Source organism: Lepidochelys kempii, chromosome 2, assembly GCF_965140285.1.
Source record: "Lepidochelys kempii isolate rLepKem1 chromosome 2, rLepKem1.hap1, whole genome shotgun sequence".
In the NCBI taxonomy this organism is placed as follows: domain Eukaryota; kingdom Metazoa; phylum Chordata; order Testudines; family Cheloniidae; genus Lepidochelys; species Lepidochelys kempii.
This window is the reverse complement of record NC_136381.1, coordinates 35,828,096-35,847,148: the sequence shown is the minus strand read 5'-3', so window position 1 is coordinate 35,847,148 and position 19,053 is coordinate 35,828,096. Positions and strand designations below refer to the sequence as shown.

General features: G+C 42.2%; 1 protein-coding gene across 1 annotated transcript in view; it reads right to left on the bottom strand.

The window, feature by feature from the left end:
* Positions 1-15,249, bottom strand: part of DPYS (dihydropyrimidinase) — a 47,517-nt gene extending 32,268 nt beyond the window's left edge. Inside the window, exons 1-2 of the mRNA XM_073329354.2 lie at positions 14,989-15,249; positions 1,308-1,466 (exon numbers count right to left, since the gene is read on the bottom strand). Of these exons, the coding sequence (XP_073185455.1) occupies positions 1,308-1,466; positions 14,989-15,249 (420 nt within the window). The remainder of the gene's footprint in view (positions 1-1,307; positions 1,467-14,988) is intronic.
* Positions 15,250-19,053: the final 3,804 nt, after the last annotated feature.

The window sequence follows — 19,053 nt, the reverse complement described above, 5'->3', positions numbered from 1 at the left end:
GACAAGTCATTTAGACCCTGAGCCTGCAATTGACTCTGCATGGGGGGAACCACGGGGTTCTGCATAGGTGCAGGGATTTGCCCACATGTAACCAGTTGCGGGGTTGGAGCATTAACTGCTCAATAAAATTAAGATAATACAATACTTCTGATTGTTAGTTTGCATGGTGCTTTGCAATCCTCTGAGGATTATTATTAAATGATCATTAACTATGATCTCTAACATCTGGGTGGGTCTATTCCAGGGAACCTATGAGACCCATTAAACCCAAGAAAGACTTCTTAGCTGGATAAAAATATTAGAACATTCGCTCTGAGATCAGAGATGTCAAACATTTAGCACACTTGCTATATTCATATAAGTATGGTGGGACGGGCGGCAGTGGAGATGACAAACTAATAGGTCTGCTTTCTCTAAACTCTAGGATCTGGTAAAGGAATTCTCAAGAATTTAAGTTTTCTGTTGCATTAAATTAGAATTAGATGCAGTAGCTGCTAGAGCATGAGGAGCTGGTGGCATATCAAAAGGGCATGACATATGTACTTGTCTTCATCTGGTTTGCCTAGCTTTCCCTTTCTGTTTGAAAAATGTAGGGACTTCCATTTTTCTTGATAAATTAAATGTATTTGTGCAGCCCAAGACTACAGAACAAAATGAATGGAATTATAAATATAAAACCAGGGCAGTTCACTAATTTACACTTAGCCAGCATCAATGGTATTTTCAATGTATTTCTACGGTCCTAAGGCTGAGCTTCTAAGGCTCATGCATTAAGTTTTACTGGCTAATTTATTTTATACCTTTTATACAATTACAAAGTTGTGACCAATGCATTAAGTGCTCAGTGCACAGAATCCCATGCCTGGGATGTTACAGGACTAAGGTCTCAGTGTGTAATTTGAGGAGTTAAAAATTGGAACTAGAAGAACCATATTCTGGTATTTAATATTAGTATCATACCATTATTAATATAGCACCTCATATTCTATATGATCCCAAAGAATGGGTCTCGTTCTAAGAAATGCAAAATTCCTGAAAGTCCCGTTGAAATCAATGGAAATTTTAGGTGATCATCAGGGTCTTAGCACTTCTCTTGGTAAGGCCCAGTATACACAAGAATGAATGGGGTTTTCCTGGAGATCTCTCACAGACCAAGGCAATACTACTGAAGGCCTTTGCAAACACAGGTAAGTATTTATACATTTTACTTATGTTAGCAAGTTACACTTTACATCTGAAATCTAGTCATGAATAATTCAACTTAACATTCAGAAATCAATATAGCGTTAACACACTATTGTATCTACCTTGCTGCTCCACCATGTAACTGCCACATGCAGTGCATAATCACAGCAGACTTTAGGATCTGCCCAGTTCCTCCATGTGTCATAGGCTTCAACAAGGGAACAGCCTTTCTGAGGAATTGCAAAGTCGATGATCATAGTAGTGCCTCCTGCTAGAGCAGCCTGAAACCACAGGAGTTGCAGTTATTTAGCCATCAGTGAAGAAAGGTTCCTCTCACTCCTCCTTCTCCATAATGTTGATACATCTTGTATATCTTCAAAATCAAATTTTCCTCTCTATGCCCACCTTTGTCCATGCATTGAAAATCTATATGCAATTTAAGACTCATCTTATATGAAATCTGAGTTTAGAGTGTGATCGTGCAGAGACCTATTTGGTTTCCATCAAATAGGACGTTAATTTTCTGCTTAGGTGTGTCACACATGTAAAGGGCCAAGTAATGAAGTAGGGCTGAGGACTGAGGTCCCAACCAGGCATTCAGAAGAAACACAGGAAACTAAGACTAAACAAATTAGATCGTTACACAGGCCCCACACTGCACTAAAGGTTTGAGAGTCTGCAGCATTCCTGCATCATTGAACGTCTGTAACCAGCTGGTATATGAAACAGGGAGAAGAGTGCCAGAAACACATAAATCAAAGTGGATATGTTTTTCCAGGGTCTGATGAGTTGGCAAAATAAATCCAAATATCAGCAGAACAACAAGGGATACAGAAAGGATGCCTTTGAATTATTGTACCTCCAATACAGAACAGCATCAGTTTAAAAACCTGAGTCCTGTGGGACACCAAAATTACTTTAAACGTATTTTTAAATGCATTTTTCAATTGAAAAAGGGGATAACCCGGGGAAGTGGCAAAACTCACAGATGACGCAAAGTTAGCTAGGTAAGTCATGACTAGAGAGGACTATGAGAGACCTCAGAAAGACCTAATAAAAGGTAAGTGATGGGCTTCACAATGGCAAATGAAATTCAGTGTTGAGGAATGTAGAGTAATACAGGCTGGAAGAAACACATTGCTGGGTTCTTCCTTAACTGTAACACTCAGTAAAAGACTTCCATCTCAATGTGGACAATTGAATGGAAACCTCCATTTAAAACAGTAATTATAATGCTTTTTGTATAAATCAGTGGAACAGCCCCACCTGGAATACTAGGTTCAGTTTTGGTCACCCTATCTAAAAAAGGTAGCAGAAATAGAAGGGATTCAGAGAGAGGCAACAAAAATAATTAGGAAAGGCAAAAATACAAAATGATTGAAAAGACTGGGACCATTTATTTTAAATAGGGAAAGACTAAGAGGGGACATGAGGTGCAGGGAAAACAAATCAGGTACTCTTATTCATCCTCTTTCATACATAGTGCACAAATAAGGAAACATTCACTGACAACTAATTTAGGATTGATTCAGGAAACACATTTTTAAACAGTCCACATTTAACCTCTGGAACTCATTGCCGCAAGATAGCAACTGCAAAAGCATGGCTGTATTCCAGAAAGATTAGATAGTTACATGGAAATATCTTTTTTACATGGAAAAAAAATCTTTTTTTGGTGGGGACACAAACACTCATACTTCAGACATAAATCAACCACTATCTGCATGGAGTTAGGAAGGAACTTGCCTTCTAGGGAGGATTATTCATTAATTATTCATGTGGGGTTTCTTGCAGTTTTCTTTGAAGCATCTTGTAGTAGTTCACTGTGAGAAATAGGATACTGGACTAAATAAAGCACCAATCTGCTCCAGCCTGTCAATGCTCTTATTATTTAGTTTGATCAGCCAGAAGCTCTCCTCCTCTGTATAGTATCCCTTTGCATAGCTGTTAAGCCCAGGTCAGATCAAAATACACTGGGGTTCACATTAACATTGCAATACTCTTTTCCTATTTCCATCTCAGTCAGCCTGTTTCTGCGTCTTCTCCTTTCCTAAACCTGTTTGCTGAAGCCACCAGAATTTACCGTAGAGCTATTTCTTTCAACCTCACAGTCCCTTCTTTGTTTTCCAAAACAATTTAATATTCTACCTACCACTATCTGGATGCCAGAATTGGAGAAATTTTTGCCACAACAGCTTTTCTGTTTCTCTTTGTGGATTTCAAAACAAGGCTCTTAACAGAGCAGTCAGGAGACTTTTGAACGTTCAATTGGTTTGGGTTTTGCAAATCACTTTTGTCAATGTCAGTGCAACTTTTCACAAACATTTGCATTCACTTTATAGTGAATTTTATTTTGAAACAAAACAGCCCATCTCTCATAACACAAAATACAATAAAACCTTGTTGGTGAGCACTTTTAAAAAATAGGTATTTCCACCTCCTTAGTCTGTCTGCCAATCTTTTTTTCCTTGACATCTGCATCTACAGATATGCAAAGCTTTTATTTATGAAACCAGAAGGACACAATTCAATCCCCTAGCTAATCATTTACTCACATTTCACAATGATTCTGATATAAATGTGGCCCTGTGATCCTTCTTGCTAAAGTATGTGCTTAATGATGCCTTAGGGCAGCAGTTTTTTATGTTGTCCGTACTATGATCCCATGATACAACAGAAGCAAAAAAAAAAAAAAAAAAGTCCATCTTGCCAAGTATCCTGTCTCCAACAGTGGCCCGTACCAGAGCTTTAGGGTGAGTGTACAGAACAGGGCAATTATCCACCTGTCTTCCACTCCCAGCTTCTGATAGAGGTTTAGGGTCACCCCAAGCATAGGGTTCCATCCCTGACCATCTTGGTGTAGCCCTGGCAAATTAAGTCACTGTATATTTCACACTGCCTTACTGTTTATTGATGATCACACTTATATTTTATCCATTAACATAGGTTCTTCCCCAAACTGGGCTACACAGAAGTTTCTCTTACAAAGGATTCTATGTCTCTTTCTCTATAGGACCACATATTTCTTAATTCTTATGTGTAAATATGATCTAACTGCCTGGTTACTAGAGGTCCCTGGAGGGGAGCAGGGGTCTCCACTGCCTGCGCCCAGAGAGCCGACTCTGCAGCTCCCACTGGCCAGGAACTGCGGCCAATGGGAGCTGTGCGGGCAGTGCATGCAGGCAGGGGCACCATGCGGAGCCCCCAGGACTGCAGAGACATGTCGGCCACTTCTGGGAGTGGCGAGGGCAGGCAGGGAGCCTGCCTTCACCCTGCTGCATTACCGACTGGGAGCCACCCAAGGTAAGCACCGCCTGGCCAGAGCTTGCACCCCTCACCCTCTTCCACACCCCAGCCTCCTGCCCGAGCCCTGAGCCCCCTCCTGCATCCAAACACCCTCCCAGAGCCCACACATGCTCCCTCACCCCAATCCCCTGTCCTAGCTCTGAGCCTCGTCCTGGAGACTGCACCCCCCACCCCCTCCCACGCCCCAACCCCCACCCTCAGCCTGAGCCCCCTCCAGCACCCAAACTGCTTCCCAGAGCTTGCATCCCCTCGTGCACCTCAACCAGGCTCAGCCCTTAGTATAACTACTCTTACAAGGCCTCAAACTAATATAGCAGGCCCTTAAGCTTAGTAACCCAGTTACTTATGCATGTTCCAAACTAGCAAGTAATGCATACCGGTTAATATTATACCCTTATAATATCTTCTACTTACAGCAGACTTTGAAACTTGCAGGAAACAAGGCCAGTGGTCAACATTGGCTAACAGCTATTGATGGACATATCATCCATGAATTTATCCAGTTCTTTTTTTAATCCAGTTATACCTTTGGCCATCACATCATCCCATAGCACTGAGTTCCACAGGTTAGTTGTGCACTGTGTAAAAAAAGTACTTCCCCTTTGTTTGTATTAAACCTGCTGCCTCTTATTTTCATAAGGTGAACCCTGGTTTTTGTATTATGTGAAAGGGAAATATCACTTCACTATTTACTTTTATCACACCATTTGTGATTTTATAAACCTCTATCATACATGTGGGATCTTTCCATTCCATCTAAACATAAAGAAAGGGAAGATGATCATGACTAGAGCTGTGCAAGTAACAGATGTTTCAGTTTCCTGAGAGTTCCAAAAACCCTAAAATAAATTTGGGTTGACCAGGACCAAAATCACAATGTTTTGAAATTTTCAGTCTCAAACAAGTTGAAAAAAATTCATTTTGGGTAAACAAAGAAAAACATTTTGTTTGACCTGAAATGTTTTGTTTAATTGTTGGGCATTTTTTTAAATAACAGCAAAGGAAATGAAGGGCTAGATTCCAAAAGAATCCCCTTATGACCTTTAGCGGGGACTAGGGAACTCACCTGTGATGTGAGAGACATTAATTCAAATCCCTTCTCTGGAGCAAGAACTTAAACCCGAGTCTCTCCTCTCCTAGGCGAGTGCCCTAACGACGAGTCAACAGCATATTCTAGGGTGTGTTGCTCAATCTCTCCTGATGGAGCTATTGCACTTTGAATAAAATACTTTGGGCCAGAGAGAAAGAAAATGACTCTATAGCCTGGTGGTTACCACTGGGCTAAAATTTTTATGTAGGTGGCATAACCACCTCCAATCTAACCACTCTACCCCACAATTATTTTGGGGGCAAAAAACATGCAGCAAATTAGTGTCAAATTCACACACGTTTTTGGGTTGACCAAAGATACGTTTTCCAGCAAATGAACTATTTGTTTGAAAAATGTCACTCCGCTCTAGTCATGACCTCCCCTGACCTTTTTGCAACCCCTTCAAGTTCATGATCCCAGGTTGAGAACCCATGACCTAGGAAACTTTTGAGCAAACCAGCTGAAAAGTTAATCTAGCAGAATGTGAATACTATGTACAGGAATGAGCCCTTAAAAGGGAGATTATTTTGAAAAGAAGTTTAAATAATTGTGTAATTTCTGAAAAACTGTTAGAATCAGCTTTGAAAAAATGTAAACTGGAGGTGTGAAGTCAATGCATATGCGTTAAAGTGTATTAACCCTTGTGTGGATCCTCTCATTCAGGGGTAAAGTAGCCTTAGTTTCTTGTAACTTAATTCTCCAAGGATTTCACTGCATTAATTTCACATCCTTTCAATCCCTCTGTGCCTATGGAAGATCAAGGCACAGTAAATGGCAAAAGTGAGCAAATCACAATGATTGGATTTTGATGTCATGTCAGTCTCATAAAAATCCACTTCCCAGCTCATTCTTGAAATTTAACATCAGGAAAGCTCAGTGGAGTGAAAAGTCACAATGTGCAATTTTCTTTCAGAAAAATACCATAAGGGCAAGTCATGCAGTTTCCATTCTGATGTACCGTTGTCTGATTTTATATTTTCAAACTCAAATGAAGTGTGCACAGGATCCTTTTTCAATATCTGAAAATGTTTTGGTTTAAAATAATTTTCAGTGGGACAGCTTGCATGCAATTGGAAAGTGACTCAACTAAACCAAGCTGGGATGTTAAAATGAACAATTGCAATTTAGCCTTATATAATGCTGAACAATTTACTGCAATATTTAAATGTTGTTGTATAATCAAACATTTATTATTGCTGTATTTGATCCTGGAGTTAAGCAATGGTTCAGGGTCAAGACACTTGGTTCTATTTCCATCTCTGCCACATACGTACTATGTGGGGATGATTGGCAAGTCACTTTATTTCTGTGCCCCAGTTTTCCTATCTATAAATGAAGATACTAATACTTCTCTAGCTTGCTGGGAGGCTAGGACAATTAATATTTAAGCGCTGTTGAGAACCTCTTATAAAAAGACATGCAAAATAAGATATGTAAAATGATATATTCTATTCAAAACCAATGTCAAAAGAATCACATGGTTGCAATGTGAGGCATTCAGAAAATGCCACAGTTGTTGCATTTACATTCTCCACTCTGCCTGCTTGTGCACATGCTTTAAACATGGCCTGAAGTTCCATAACAACGCTGGTATTTCTGCAGGACCCTGCCTCGTTCTCGGTTTTGAAGCCTAAAACCTTAGAGAGACAAGGTGGGTGAGGTAATATCCGGGGACTGACATAGCTACAACTATACTGCATACAATGTATGTTAAAACCTTGTGATTCATCAGAACTTCATCCAAGCCTGCGCAGGTTAAAAGATGCACAACTCAGTGGTTCCAGGGACAACATAAAACACTTGCACTCTGTTCTTAATTTAGAACCTCTTGATGTATATGTGTTTATAGCCTCACAATCAGAGTTACCTGTGTCGCGTCTTTTATATGTCTTTGTCCAGAGAAGTTGCTAGACTGTATGCATCTGGATAGTTTTCATGTTTCTTTGCAACACAGGTTTGTTCCACTGAAATAAAGTCTGGTGGCTATTGTAGTATATTTAAATAGACGTTTGGAGCCAAGTTTTATTTTCCATTTTGCATGGGAAATATTTATATTTACAAAATAAATAATTTGTTTGGTTTATTCTGCATGAATTAGTTATAGACATGAAGTAGCTACATACAAGGCCCATTGTTTCAAAACTTGCTCACATGAATAATAGAGGAAAAGTTCAGGCCCAAAGTAAACTTCCTAGAAAAATTAGGTAACTTGCATTAACCTTTCCAAGTTACCTAGGACAAACAACGCAATACCACTCCCGCTGCCAAAGTTTTCCTAATGATCAATTATAACAGTTTCATAACAGAGCTTCCCAATTTAATTCACTCAGGAAATAATGATTTCTCTGATTTAAGTTTAAGATTAAGATTTAGGAATTCAAGGCTGCTCTGTCAGTTGATAAACTGGGGAAACTACAGAGTGATATGTACTAAATGGCTAGCACTGATCCTACACTGGATTAGATGGGTATTAGGTCTAATCCAGAATGGAAAATCTGATGTTCCTAATGTGACCAAGGCAGAAGTAAACAGGATCACCATTATAAAGATTTCTGTGTCCACTTTAAAAGGAGGGTCTCTTAAGTACATGAGGGCTCTTCTTGACTACTCTCTGGTCACAGATAATCATGTCAAAAAGATAGACAAATATGTTTCACTCAGGTGTAACCCACATAAGATTCAACCCTTCTCTGGGTAGTCAACCAAGCAGTTCTGTCTCCTGCAGCTAATACAGATCCATGGGTTCCACCATCCCATTTCTAAGAGTAGCCTATTCCAGATGCTTAAAAGGAAGTAAAACCAAATGAAATCTATTATGCAGCTGGCAAACTGTGCATATTCCACATAGGGGAAAGTTTTTCTTGATACAGCTGGTGATCAGATTATGCTGAGGCACAAGGACTGACAGTTCTTTTTATCCAATCTACTGCATATGGGCATAAGCAACTAACACAAGAATTTTAATGTGTTTCCCAGCTGCTTCCAGGCCCTCTCAGAACTCCTGATCTCTCTCTCAGCTGTCTGCTTGTCTGGCCTTTATAGCTTCAAATGTGCTTCAGCCCTCTTGGCTGCCTGAGCCTGTGCACTTCATCTGTTCACATGCTGTCAGTATTTCACCACTATGTGACTATATGACTTGGATGTGGGACTGGTCATTAGTGTCATTGGTGGAGTACTTGTGTGGGTGTATTCTTGTTATTATCACTATCCAATATCAATACATTTCATGTTAAATGGATTAAGAACTGTCTTACTGACAGATCTCAAAAAGTAATGGTCTTCGGGGAATCATCATCGAATGGGGGTATTTCTAATGGGTTCTTCAGGGATTGACTTTAGGCCCAATGCTATTCAATATTTTTGGCAATGATCTAGAGGTGTAGTGGAGTGGTCACCCCACTCCGGCCCAGAAGGGGTTAAAGCAGCCCTGGAAAGGCAAGGCTGATTGGGGAAACAGCCACAGCTGTGGCCAGCTCAGTCAGGCCATAGCTGGCCCTATAAGAGGGCTAAGGGCCAGGAGCTGAGAGAGTCTCACTCTAGCCCTGGAGTGGGAAGAGCTAGCTGCCTGGGAGCAAGGTACCTGAAGTGGAACAGTGCTGAGGAAGGGCAAAGGGAGCTGGAGAGCTCCAGCCTGGTAAACCCCCAGGCTGCAGGCCTTGTTTACGGCCAAAAGGTACTGGGTCTGCAGAGATGCAACCCGGGGATAGGCAAAGAAAGCAAGTCCTAACCCCTTGCCAGTGATGAGTGGCCATTACACTGCAGGCTGCCCCAGTGAGCGGGGGGCTAGATAATGACTGGCAGTAGCCACTGAGGCAAGGTGGGTTTAGAGGGTTGGGGGTTCCCCTGGGAGGGGAGACCCAGAGTGTGGGAGTACTGCTGGGGCAGAACCCCAGGGTAAAGGGCACCAGGGTCTGGGAGGGACCCAGGGCCAGCGGCAGGTGAAACACTGGCCTGCAGAGGGCGCGCTGGGCTGGAAAGAGCTAATTCCCGAGATGACCAGCAGGAGGCATCGCACCAGTGAGTCATCACCTTGCCACAAGAGGTAACTATAAAATCAGGGCTGATAAAATTTGGGAGAGTGGTGAATAATGATGAGGACAGGACAGTTATATAGAATGATATGGCTCTCTTGGTAAGCTGGGCTCATTCAGAAAAAAGTCACATCTAGGAACAAAGAATGCAGTCCATGACTGCACAATGGGAGACTAGCTCCTGGAAAGCACTTACTCTGGAAAGGATTTATGGAACATATTGGATAAAAAATGGAACCAGGAGCTCTTCCGAGAGTGCTGAAGGAACTGGCGGCTGTGATTGCAGAGCCATTGGCCATTATCTTTGAAAACTCATGGTGAACCAGGGAAGTCCCGGATGACTGGAAAAAGGCTAATGTAGTGCCAATCTTTAAAAAAGGGAAGAAGGAGGATCCTGGGAACTACAGGCCAGTCAGCCTCATCTCAGTCCCTGGAAAAATCATGGAGCAGGTCCTCAAAGAATCAATCCTGAAGCACTTACATGAGAGGAAAGTGATCAGGAACAGCCAGCATGGATTCACCAAGGGAAGGTCATGCCTGACTAATCTAATCGCCTTTTATGATGAGATTACTGGTTCTGTGGATGAAGGGAAAGCAGTGGATGTATTGTTTCTTGACTTTAGCAAAGCTTTTGACACGGTCTCCCACAGTATTCTTGTCAGCAAGTTAAAGAAGTATGGACTGGATGAATGCACTATAAGATGGGTAGAAAGCTGGCTAAATTGTCAGGCTCAACGGGTAGTGATCAATGGCTCCATGTCTAGTTGGCAGCCGGTATCAAGTGGAGTGCCCCAAGGGTCGGTCCTGGGGCCGGTTTTGTTCAATATCTTCATAAATGATCTGGAGGATGGTGTGGATTGCACTCTCAGCAAATTTGCGGATGATACTAAACTGGGAGGAGTGGTAGATACGCTGGAGGGGAGGGATAGGATACAGAAGGACCTAGACAAATTGGAGGATTGGGCCAAAAGAAATCTGATGAGGTTCAATAAGGATAAGTGCAGGGTCCTGCACTTAGGACGGAAGAATCCAATGGACGAGAAGCTAATTCTGTGGAAAAGGACCTAGGGGTGACAGTGGACGAGAAGCTGGATATGAGTCAGCAGTGTGCCCTTGTTGCCAAGAAGGCCAATGGCATTTTGGGATGTATAAGTAGGGGCATAGCGAGCAGATCGAGGGACGTGATCGTTCCCCCCTATTCGACATTGGTGAGGCCTCATCTGGAGTACTGTGTCCAGTTTTGGGCCCCACACTACAAGAAGGATGTGGATAAATTGGAGAGAGTCCAGCGAAGGGCAACAAAAATGATTAGGGGTCTAGAACACATGACTTATGAGGAGAGGCTGAGGGAGCTGGGATTGTTTAGCCTGCAGAAGAGAAGAATGAGGGGGGATTTGATAGCTGCTTTCAACTACCTGAAAGGGGGTTCCAAAGAGGATGGCTCTAGAATGTTCTCAATGGTAGCAGATGACAGAACGAGGAGTAATGGTCTCAAGTTGCAGTGGGAGAGGTTTAGATTGGATATTAGGAAAAACTTTTTCACTAGGAGGGTGGTGAAGCACTGGAATGCGTTACCTGGGGGGGCGGTGGAATCTCCTTCCTTGGAGGTTTTTAAGGTCAGGCTTGACAAAGCCCTGGCTGGGATGATTTAACTGGGAATTGGTCCTGCTTCGAGCAGGGGGTTGGACTAGATGACCTTTTGGGGTCCCTTCCAACCCTGATATTCTATGATTCTATGATTCTTATTGCGATGTTGTGGCAAAAAGGGCTAATGCAGTGCTAGGGTGTATAAAGAGGGGAATAGTGAGTAGGAGGAAAGAGACGATTTTACCTCTGCATAGGGCAGAGACTGATACTAGAACGCTGCATAGAGTTCTGGTGTTCACACTTTTGAAAAGAATGTTGAAAAATTGGAGGGGATGCAGTAAGGAGCAAAAAACAAAAAAAGACTGAGGCTGGAGAGAAAGTCAGACAGTGAGACTTAAGGGGCTCAATCTATTTAGTTTATCAAAAGGACCAAGATATGATTTGATCACAGTGCATAAACACAGGGAGAAAATACCAGGTACTAAATGGCTCTTTAATCTAAAGGGAAAGGCATGAAAAGATCCACAGACTTGGAAGTTAAACCTGGACAAATCCTTATGAGAAATAAGGCATAAATTTATGTATTTTAACACTGAGGGTGATTAACCATTGGAACAAACTTGCAAGGCAAGTGGTGGATTCTCCATCCCTTGAAGTCTTAAAATAAAGATTTTTTGGAAGGCAGTCAAATGCAGGTTTACTGGTGTCAAGGTTCCTTCCCCACTCTGAACTATAGGGTACAGATGTGGGGACCTGCATGAAAGACCCCCTAAGCTTATTCTTACCAGGTTTGGTTAAAAACTTCCCCAAGATACAAACTTTGCGTTGTCCTTGAACCTTATCTTGTCACCACCAAGCATTTTAAACAAAGAACAGGGAAAGAGACCACTTGGAGACGTCTTTCCCCAAAATACCCCCCCAAGCCCTATACCCCCTTTCCTGGGGAAGGCTTGATAAGAATCCTCACCAATTGGTACAGGTGAACACAGACCCAAAGCCTTGGATCTTAAGAACAAAGAAAAACCAATCAGGTTCTTAAAAGAAGAATTTTAATTAAAGAAAAGGTAAAAGAATCACCTCTATAAAATCAGGATGGTAAATACCTTACAGGGTAATCAGATTAAAAAAACAGAGAATCCCTCTAGGCAAAACCTTAAGTTACAAAAAGACACAAACAGGAATATACATTTCATCCAGCACAGCTTATTTTACCAGCCATTAAACAAAAGGAAATCTAAACACATTTCTAGCTAGATTACTTACTAACTTAACAGGAGTTGTGAGGCTGCATTCCTGATCTGTTCCCGGCAAAAGCATCACACAGACAGACCAAACCCTTTGTTCCCCCCGCTCCATATCTGAAAGAATCTTGTCCCCTCATTGGCCATTTTGGGTCAGGTGCCAGCAGAGTTATCTTACCTTCCTAACCCTTTACAGGTGAAAGGATTTTGCCTCTGGCCAGGAGGGATTTTATAGCACTGTATACAGAAAGGTGGTTACCTTTCCCTTTATATTTATGACAGTTGGGCTCAATAAAGGGATAATGGGATGAAGTTCTATGGCCACTGCTATTCAGGAGCTCAGACTAGATCAGCTCATAGTCCCTTCTGGACTTAAAACCTAGAAATCTATGGCATGCTTTATGAGCAAGTGAACAGTGGCATAATATAACCATTGAACTTCAAGGGCAGCATCAGGAGGGGAAGAAGAATTATCCCCATAACCTGATCCTCATTTGACAGGAAAAGGCATAATCACTTAGCCATCCACAGATTGGTAAAGGTGTTTTTGCTTCTAGTTGTTATCCATAAGTTGAGCTGAATCTACCAGGTACCAAAGTTTGGGTGACTCATTGATGAATAAAAGACAGATGCCCTCAACTGCAACAAGGTCATAGTCTCTGCTAGCTCTTCAAAATGTTTCCTTCTGCCAGCCAGCATCATCTAGGTTTCCCACAGATGAAGCCTGAACCACAACCCTGAGATTTTTATTCACACCTAGAATTTCACCCATTCAGAGTATATTCTAGTGAACAAGTTTATGGGCAGAAATGTCTGTGGTAACAGTAAGCCTTATGTTTTGGAGAATATTCACAGATAGCGAATGTTGTATATATTAACATGAATATTTAGTCCATAAACCTGATTTGAAGAGTTTTGCTTGTCCAATCAGGAAACAGAAACATGCCAGGAGATTCATATGTCCCAGGAAAACTAACTACTTGAATTTTCAATTTCTAATACCCAGGACACACAGAAAGCTGCTCATTGAACAATTTACAAACCAAGAGTTATTTTTGGAAATTATTTGTATAATGACTGTTTTTGAGAAAGATGTAATCAGCTCATAGACAGCTTACAAATATAAAAGGTATGAAATTCATATAATAGATTCACTGCTAATTATTCTCTCATATCTACCAGCTACCCATCACAGAGCTTGGATTTTGCAAAACACCCATGATTAAGTTTAAAATGCTCTTTCAGTTGTCAACCTTAATAAATATTCATGAATATAGAGATTAAATATTTTAGTGTCTTTTAAAACTGTTATAAATCTACCTTAAAACAGGAAACATGACACGTTTGACATACAAGTTATTTTACTATGCTAGAAAATAGCTTTGCTTTGATACAAAAATCATTCTTTACTGAACTCTTTGCAGTAAATTTAAGATCCATCTATTTTAACAATGGCAAATGGCCTTGGTGCATGTTAAGAAAAAGCACACTAATAATGAAAGATGCAGTGTAAGGATCCCTATACAATATGTTGTACTCTCAATATTAAGTCCAGTGTATACTGGTAACTTAAGGGTAACACTCATTACAAGACCGTTGTAATTATCCTAAAAAACAAACATTACAAACTCTGAAATTCAGAGTTAAGGTTAAACATAAAAGAAACCCAAATAGGTTAAAGTACGGAAATGCATTGTTAAGATACCCAAACAACTTTAACTCTGATCTGTGGTGAAAACACAGGTGGGCGAGAAATGAAAATCTGATCTGTGTTTAAAAATCAGGTAAATCTAATCTGTGATCACGGATACTAAAATGCCTTAAATCATAATTGTAGGGTTATTGCATGACATCACTACATAACAGAACTAAAGTTTAATTTAACTTATTGGATATATTTTACAATGTAAGGTACATGAAATAAGAATTTAATCTAGACTTAATTTAACCCAGTCCTCCTTATGAGGGTACGCAATTCTTCTCTTTTCTACAAACAGCAATTCTGCCTTTAGAGGACTGGATGGTTCAGGGGACTGGTAATGGTATACAGACTCAGTTCTGGGACATCAGTTTGACTCCCATAGAGGCTGGTGATGGGCCAAATTTACTGGAAGGTCAGAGTGAGGAATACTGAGCAGCTGCAGTGCTGTAGCTGCTCTGGGGACAGAGAACTTCAGTCTCCAGGGCACGATATCAGCACGTTGCATAAGGAATTAAATTGATTCACTAATTTCAATAAATTCTAATGTACAAACACCTCACTACACTAGAGCTGCTCATGTAATTTACCTGGCTTGCAAAGGTGAAGCAAACAGAACCCAAGTACAGAACTCAGGAAAATGAGGACATCACTGGCAGATATAAACTGGACCTTCCTCGGTAGAGAGACAGAGGTAGTAAAACATGGAAGAGAAAACCCTCCTCCTTCCTGTGCTGACCCTCTAAAAAGGGAGAGAAGGTGTTCAGGAGATGACTTCTCTCCTAGAGCAAGAGTTGAGATGGTGGTAATGAATTTTCTTCCTGGTAAAGACAAGACAGATTGATTTACCTTTGTTCCCTGGTAGAAGTCATCTTTGGATTGGGTGCCCATAAAGGGGAACTGCATGTGTGTGTGGGTATCAATCCCCCCAGGCAGCACCAGTCTGTTGCAAGCGTCTATAACTAGGAGCCCAGCAGGTGCCCCAGGCTGCAGGTGTGGTCCCACTGCCCGCACTATTCCGTCCTCCACATACACATCAGCCAACTGCGAGTAGTCGTCATTCACCACTCTCCCCCCTTTGATCAAAATCCTCTGCTGTAGGGGAGCCATGGCTTTTGCTGCAGGCTCCTTGTAGATGTGCCCCGCAGTGGAACCTGAATTCTGAGAACAGCAGGAGAAGCAGTGGCACCATCAGCCTCAGGCTTCTCTTCTGTAGGAATACAGACTGGGAGAACAAGCACACTCTGCATGCATTCCTTTGGAATGAAACAGGCAGACTCCTGGTTCCTCCTCTAAAACTGATCTCAGCAGTTCCTCCTGAAAGGTGCTTTGCTGCCCACTCTCCCTCACCAGTCTGCTTCTCTCAGCATGTCAAGTTATTTACATGTGGCTCCCAAACATAAGCGACATACTAGTATTTATATCTCTATCAGAGGACTCTCCTCCTGCACCACTAACTCCTCCCACTGCCCCCAGTTTAGCATGTAACATCTGCTGATCACTACTCTGAACCACTCAGAGAAAGCAGGGGTTTCGCCAATTTCTTTTAAAATATTTAAATAGTGACTGTGGGGCCACATTTTCAGAATAGCTCAGCTCCTGTTTAGGCAACTAACAAGGGCCATATTTTCAGGAGTGCTGAGCCTTGATGCTCCCTCTATGATGCTTATAGCCAGATTTTCAGAAGTGAGCAGTGTACAACATGCTGAGCTATTTTGCAACCCTGGCCACTTTATTTTGCTGTCTGAATGGGAGTTGAGCTCTTTAAAAGCTAGTGTTTAGTGCTGGGGTGGTGGCTCTGGAGTCTGGCTTTACTCAGATCAGGGACAACATAGGCAACAGCAGTGCAGGCTTCACTGCCACCCACACAGTAGGCTTCTGGATTAAGGTGAACCTGGGCCCCAGGCAAAGTAACAATTAGGGTCACCTCACCACTGCACAGGGCTCCCTTCCAACCCTAACTTGTTCTGGCTGCTCCTCTTTAAAATGAGACCACCTCACTGAATCCATTCCCTATAGGGTCGTGGGGGACTGGCATTCCCACAGAGCCCATTTCTTGGAGGATGTGGGGGAAGGCCTTCAAACTCAAAAATCCCTATGCTCTGGGAAAACCCTTTCACCCCTATGCAAGGGGAGTAGCTATCCAAAGTCCTTCTGTTTAACTGAGAAAAGCCCTCACAGAGCTGTCTGGATTGTGGAGGGCCCCTCTCCCAATCTTGCCTGCAGGAGGCCTGCTTCCCTGCCACCCCATCCCACCCCAAACCCATCCTTCTTGTCCCACAATAAGATCAGGTAGTGGCAAAGCGGTACCATGCTGCCCCCTTGCCATTCTTCCCCCAAGGTACTTGCCATGTCTGGGAGACCTTTACTGGGGGCAGGGCAGTCAGGACTCCTCTTCTCCCCTTTTGGAATGGCTGCTTCCAATGGATGGACTTCACTTAAATGGAAGGAGTTCCATTCTTCTGGATTCAAAATGGGAAAGGCGTGTTAGGAAGGCATAAAACTAGGGAGGAAAGGAGAAAGTTACAGCCTCATGCTGGAAGTGGAGGATGGTTAACACCTCACAGAATCAGGTCCTAAAGGAAGAAGGGGAATGACATTAAAGACTGAAAAATGGCTGTGTTATTTGTAAATATCTGTCCAACAAGAAAAATAAAGGGAGCTTGGAATGAAGTGAGGAAGCAATGAAGACCTTGTAAAATAGCTGTTTATAAAGCACACATTAGAACACTGGGATAATTTTAACACATAACACAATTACCCTCTCCTGCTAATATGTTTCCTAGTGTGACAAGGTAACTAGCTAAGAACTTAAACCACTGAGAAGTGCAGAGGTGATTGACAAATAGAATAATGCACCTTGAACCAACAACCCACATTTATATCTAATTCCACATAATAAGGATCTAGCTATAAGCTGAACCCCAACAAAGTGTAGGAGCACTGCAGATGTGGTCAGTCCTTCATGACCAGTTCCAGCAGGCCCAGACAATCTGTCAGGTAGAAAGGGATCTGATCTCTACTGCCTCAAACATAGAGGACTGTATCATGGTGCCTGCAGGATGAAGAAAAGAATCTAAATCCCACTGGCTTTCAATGAGGCACACTTCTAAGTGCCTACGTCAATTAGGTGCTTTTGAAAGTTTTACCCTTGGAGCCAAATATATTGCTGGCAGATATTGAAGCTCTGTCCATTTATTTAGCTCACATAGACAAACAAGAAAATCTTGTATCAGCAACATTTACGTAAACTTAGTAAATGTTTAATATGGTCATAGTGCAACAGCACCTTGTTGGATTGGCCTGAATTACCCCCACTGGATAGAAGTACCTCCCACTGGACCCTACAGGAAGAAAATTCATCATCTCCTGTTCCTGATGTCTTTCTCCTAGGGTGGATTTTTATTAAGCGCCCTTGCCTTCCAGTGGGACTTGTTCTCCTACGTCTTTTGAAAATCCTACCTCAACGGTTTTTCCAAACTTCCCTTCACTCAATTTAAAAATTGTCTTTATTATATAATCAGTACCTGACCCTGTACTGTGTAAAAGAGTTTGTTGTTAAGCAATGTTTGCTCATACTACACTCTTACACCATAATTCAGTGATTTGAGAGACTGTGTAAGAATAATTTGTGCCCAATTTAATTGCATGATCTCAAAAGCAAAGGCAAACCCAAACTAGATCTATTTCTTACCAACAAGGTGTCAGTTGCTGTATAACATTCAACGTAGTCTAAGGAATGGGTTTATATTCATGCAACATTCAACGTAGTCTAAGGAATGCATTACCTAAGGAGGTGGTGGAATCTCCATCTTTGGAGGTTTTTAAGGCCCAGCTTAACAAAGCCCTGGCAGGGATGATTTAGTTGGTGTTGGACTAGATGAGCAGGGGGTTGGACTAGATGACCTCTTGAGGTCTCTTCCAACCCTGACCTTCTAGGATTCTATGAGGTGTGAGATTGCAAGAATTTAGTTTTGTAGGATTTAATAAATCTAGTGAACATAATTTAAGGTGGCTTTGAGGCTGTACTAAGGTGGAAGATATTTCAATTCCTCAGAAAGGGATATATGCTCTCAGAACTGATTTGCTCCATCACAGCCTAACTTTCAGATAGGCATATTATACTTTCCAGGGAAGAAGGTTCTGCGCTGACACTCAGGGATTAGTCAGTGGTTAACCACACTGCATCAATATAAGGGCTAGGGAGGTGTGATGTAGGAATCCCATGGTGCCAACTGGAAGAGGATGCAGAGGGCTTTACAGGGATCTCCTGCATTGTATATCTGAATAATATTTCATTGAAGGGTGGCATGCAATGTTTTTCCAGGAGCCGGTAGCTCACTGGTCATCGTAATCATTGCAATGTATATACTGTGACAGACCGAGATCAGTGGGGTACAGGAGTCTGGTAGAAGGCAAATATACTGGCCACTGGATGAATAGTTTTGTTCCCTGAGTGACCAGAGCAGGGGCTGCCCGAGAGCAATCAGGAACCTGCTAGAACCAATTAAGACAGGCAAGCTAACCTGGAGCCAATTAAGAATTTACTAGAATAAATTATGGCAGGCAGGCTAATCAGGACACCTGGTTTAAAAAGGACCTCCCATTAGTTAGTGGGGGCACGTAAGGAGCAGGGAGTGAGAAGGCATGCTACTGGAGGACTGAAGAGTACAAGTGTGATCAGGCTTCAGGAGGAAGATCCTGCAGTGAGGATAAAGAAGGTGCTAGGCGAAGGCCATGGGGAAGTAGCCCAGGGAGTTGTAGCTGTCACACGGCTGATACAGAGGACAGTGTAGACAGCTGCTATCTACAGAGTCCTGGGCTGGAACCCAGTGTAGAGGGTGGGCCCCAGTTCCTCCCAACTCCTGCTCGGACACAGGAGGAGCTGACCTTGTCTGTGAAGAATACCAGAAG